The 4,951-nt window shown below is 34.2% G+C and overlaps 1 protein-coding gene across 1 annotated transcript; it reads left to right on the top strand.

The window, feature by feature from the left end:
* The first annotated feature begins 385 nt into the window (after positions 1-385).
* LOC109175379 lies at positions 386-2,615 on the top strand. The gene is made up of 2 exons (XM_019324643.1): positions 386-1,667; positions 1,918-2,615. The coding sequence occupies exons 1-2, from the start codon at positions 386-388 to the stop codon at positions 2,613-2,615; spliced, it is 1,980 nt and encodes a 659-aa protein (XP_019180188.1).
* The last annotated feature ends 2,336 nt before the right edge of the window (positions 2,616-4,951 follow it).

The raw sequence follows: 4,951 nt of genomic DNA, 5'->3' as shown, positions 1-4,951 counted from the left end.
AACCACGTACACAATATGTGTGCATGTATTTGCATTTTACATAATAATAAAGGTATAATTGTCAAAAAGAAAAATATTGATGGTATAATTAGTAATAAGATATAAATTTACAACCCAAAAAAACACTAAAGAAAAACATTTAATTCTACCAAACATATGTTTTTTTTTTTTTAATTCAAGTAAAAGAAAATGTCAAAAGAAAAAATGTGAATGGTAAAATTGAAAAGAAAATGAAAATGTACAACACAAATAACACTCAAAATTAAAAAAATATTTAATGCAACTTATACTATCAACATAATTTTTATTTCAGTTGGGAACTAATATTATTGATTTTCATTAGATTTTAGATGAGATTAGGATTTAGAGGTAGAGATAGATATAAATGGGTTCGTTTAATAATGTTGTGTGTGACAACTGTGAATTATACTGTAATGGTGAATGGGGAGGTGGGGGGACGGGTCAGACCGACTCGTGGACTCAGACAGGAGATCCTCTTTCTCCTTATTTATTTATTATCTGTGCTGAGGTACTTTCGATGTTGTTGCAGAAAGAACAGATGACAGGTTCTATACATGGATGTAGAGTGGCCAGGGGTGCTCCCCCGGTGTCCCATTTATTCTTTGCGGATGACAGCCTGCTTTTCTTTAAGGCAAATATCCAGGAGGCTACTGTGATTAAAGAATGTTTGATGAGATATGAGAAACTATCTGGACAGGTTGTGAATGATAACAAGTCAAATATATGTTTTAGCCGTAATACCCAACACATGGCAAGAACACAGGTGGCGAGCTGCCTTCAGGTAGTGCAGGCGAGTAATTTTGGAAAATATCTGGGTCTCCCATCGTTTGTGGGTAGAAATAAAAGAGCAGTTTTTTCCTATGTGGAGGAAAAAATCAGGCAGAGAATTGGATCGTGGAACACAAAATTATTGTCTCAGGCTGGTAAGGAAGTTTTATTGAAAAGTGTGGCCCAATCTATGCCAACTTTTTCCATGAGTGTTTTTTTGCTACCTGAAACAGTTTGTCAATCCATTGAGAGGGCCATGAATAGATACTGGTGGGGAAGTGGCAGGGATAAGGCGATTCACTGGAAAGCATGGGATAAGTTATGTATCCCCAAGAAGTTTGGTTGTTTGGGTTTCAAGGAGTTGAGGGCTTTTAATTTAGCTATGCTGGGCAAGCAAGTATGGCGCTTTTTGACAAATCCAGAGTCTCTGGTGGCAAGAATATATAAAGTCAGGTATTACCCCACTTCTAGTTTTGTTGATGCTACTATTGGTAATTGCCCAAGTTTTTGTTGGAGAAGTATTATGGCAGCACATCCAATAGTGGTAGCTGGGATAAGACGCATGATTGGAAATGGGGAGACAACTCTTATTTGGGGACACCCATGGCTCAAGGATAATCCAAGTCCCTTGATACAAACAATTATGCCTGAGGAGTTGAGAGAGGCACGGGTAACAGGTTTGATTGACCCACAAACACAAACATGGGATCCACATATTTTATCTGATTTATTTATCCCAGAGGATGTGAGCAGAATAGTTATGATTCCTGTTAGCCCTGGGTATGATGACTCATGGTACTGGATGGGTGACCCAAAAGGTATTTATTCAGTAAAGAATGCCTACAGGCGTATTGTTGGGGATTATGAGAATAACTCAGGTGATTTTGATAAATGGGTTAAAATGTGGAAATTGAAAGTACCACCAAAATGGAAGACTTTTTTGTGGAGAGCAGTCTGTGATATTTTGCCTACTACCACAAATCTAATTAATAAGAGGGTGGAGGTTGACCCGACATGCCCTATGTGCAGATTTAATAATGAAGATGTGTTGCATGCATTAGTTTTTTTGTGAATATTCTGTATTACTTTGGAATATAACACAATTACCTATCACGAATATTATTACAGATTCTTTTGCGGAATGGTTAGCCGGGGCTATGGCAATTCTGACAGAGGAACAAACACAACTGTTGGTGGGTGTTCTGTACAATATTTGGAGAAGCCGCAATTCGGCAGTGTGGGAAGGGGCCATGACACGGCTGCAGGCCGTAGTGAAGGGGGCGGCAACCTTGTTGAATGCTTATGGTGCAGTACACGGCCGTGCGGCGAGAGAGGGAATACGGACACAATCCGAACCGGTGTTGCCCGGCAATCACATGCGATGCTATATGGATGCGGGATTTCGGCAAGAAACCGGGGAGGCTACGTATGAGATTGTGTTATTGGACCCCGATGGCTCGTTTGTGGCAGCTAAGAATGACAGATCACCTTTTTGTTTCACACCACTCATGGCGGAGGCAGTGGCTTTTAAAGAGGCACTGTCCTGGTTAGAAGAAATGAGTATAAATTCAGCCGAGTTGCTCACGGATTGTATGGTTCTGCGAGCTGCTATACATCACCAAACTACGCCCGTTCACTCGTACGCTGGGTTAGTAATTGATCAGTGCAAGACAATGATGTCCTTATTTAGTTCTGCTTCGTTAAGCTATGTGTCTAGACAGTTTAATTTACATGCGCATACTTTAGCTTCGTTAGCTTTTACACAGGAACATTCTATGTATTGGGAGTCTATCCCTCCTGATGCTATTATAGCTTTCATCAATTGATACAATCGACATATTGATTTTTTTAAAAAAAAAGAGGTAGAGATAGAGATTAGAGATTCATTCCAATCTTGAGTATAATCAAACAAGGAAACATTGCGGAGAAGGAAATTTGGTAAATTGGTAGGCTAAATTAATTAAAACTATATAATTTCATTTGGTATTGTAAATTCATTTGCGACGACTATTATTTTAGTGTTAAAATTTATCACGTTGGTGACCCCTCCATTTAAGACATGTCAAAATTTAAAAATTTTAAAGGCATTTTTGTCCTTTTAAATTTAAGATTCCAATTTGAGCATGAATAATGGATTTAAGCCCTAAGATTGACCCTAATCTTGAGTTCTTCTCCTCATTTTATCTTAATTTGAGGGGGAGAACTGCAAATTGGATAGATGACGAAAATACCCTTAATAAATTTCATATTTCGGCATGTCTTAAAGCCAGCGGGTCAAAGTCAAATCCAACTTGGTATTTGACCCTTCATTTTAGGGGGCCCTTCTTCCATTTTCCTCTCTCTCTACACTTAGAGAATACTCTCCATTCTCTCTAAACATGCAAAAACAACATCAAGTCCGTTTAACAGTCCAGGTCCACCCGATTCGCATCGAGAGGCACAGAAGCTGGCCCAAAGGGAATCATCACTTGTGGGAATCGAACCCAGGTTATCCCAGAATTCTCCCCCACAAAGAGAGCTCATTTGCCACTTGAGCTACCATGTTGGGTTTGTGTATTCTCTACATTGTTTATACATACAACATACATTCTACATACACCGGAATTACCCTTATCAGTCGTGGATGAAAATTGATACTGAAACAATAGTTGTAGATGAAAATTTATATGAATTAAACATGTGGACCAAACTGTCATTTTGCTAATACTCGTGGGATCAAAATTAGTATTTGTTCATAATAATTATATAAACTTGATCTATAATCAACAAAAAGTTAACTATCATTTTGAAATATAACTAGTATTTTACATGTACAATATAATGAAGAAAAATTTGAATTATATTCAACAAAAGTTAGTTATCTTTTTTAAATATAACTATTGTTTTACCCATGCAATGCACAGAAAACAATTATGTTATCATACATTTAAATAAAAAATTAGAAAAAAAAATTAAAAATATGTTAAAATGTACAATATAAAAATATAGTTTGGACTTTCATACATTTAGTTAGATATGTATTTTCATAGATACAAAATTAAAATTTGTATGGTTAATACTCTAATCAGGTACATATTTATTAGATAAATTTATAAACAAAATTTATATAATGAAATTGATTTATTTCTAATTGTATTATATATATATATATATATATATATATATATATATATATATATATATATATATATATATATATATATATATATATATAAAGTAATTCCAACAATACTGCAATATGAATAATAATTAAAGGAATTATATTTAGAAATCAAAAGATGTAAATTATAAATTTTGTATGAGTAGATTTAGACTATAACCGGACATATTTCATTATATTGTATATACATATAATATTTATTAATTTGTATTTTGAATACCAAATGATTCGAACCCTTGGCCTTTATTATAGCCAAACATATGCATGCTCTTCCAAATTTGTATTTAGGAAAATTTTATAATAATAATTTCTCTAATTATAATTTATATTGCTAGATTTATAATTAAGATAATTAAATTTAGAAATTGAATAATTTGTATTTTAATTTTGTATGATTAAAAAAATGTACATATTTTCATAGCGTACAAATTACTATAAATAGAATATATGTCTACATAAGTGGATAAAAACAAACATTGATAATACTTTTTTTTTTTTAATTATGTATATATATATATATATATATATATATATATATATATATATATATATATATAGAGGCGGGTTCAGGTGCGGCAGTGTCTTACGGTGCGGTTATTTCTTACGGTGCGGCAACACCAATAGTTCACCAAATATGCACCATCAACGTTAGGAAATACACCACACAAAACAGAGTAAACAGAGCCCTGCATCACCAAACACACACCATTAGGTGTGAGTAAAAACACCATACACTGTTCGGAAATACACCATTGGGGGTGGTGAGTTATATGGTGTGTTTTTTTGAGTCTGTGGTGTATTTTGTGATGTTTTATTACATTTCATTGGGGTGTGTTTTTATTACACTGTTGGTGCATATTGTTAACACTGTTGGTGTATTCTGGAATTTGACCGCACCGCCGCACCGTAAGACCCCGCCGCATATGAGCGCTCTTCTATATATATATATATATATATATATATATATATATATATATATATATATATATATATCATATTTTT

Source organism: Ipomoea nil, unplaced genomic scaffold (genome assembly GCF_001879475.1).
Source record: "Ipomoea nil cultivar Tokyo-kokei standard unplaced genomic scaffold, Asagao_1.1 scaffold0688, whole genome shotgun sequence".
Classification (NCBI taxonomy): domain Eukaryota; kingdom Viridiplantae; phylum Streptophyta; class Magnoliopsida; order Solanales; family Convolvulaceae; genus Ipomoea; species Ipomoea nil.
The sequence above is the reverse complement of the archived record's forward strand: the minus strand, read 5'-3'. Positions and strand labels throughout refer to the sequence as shown.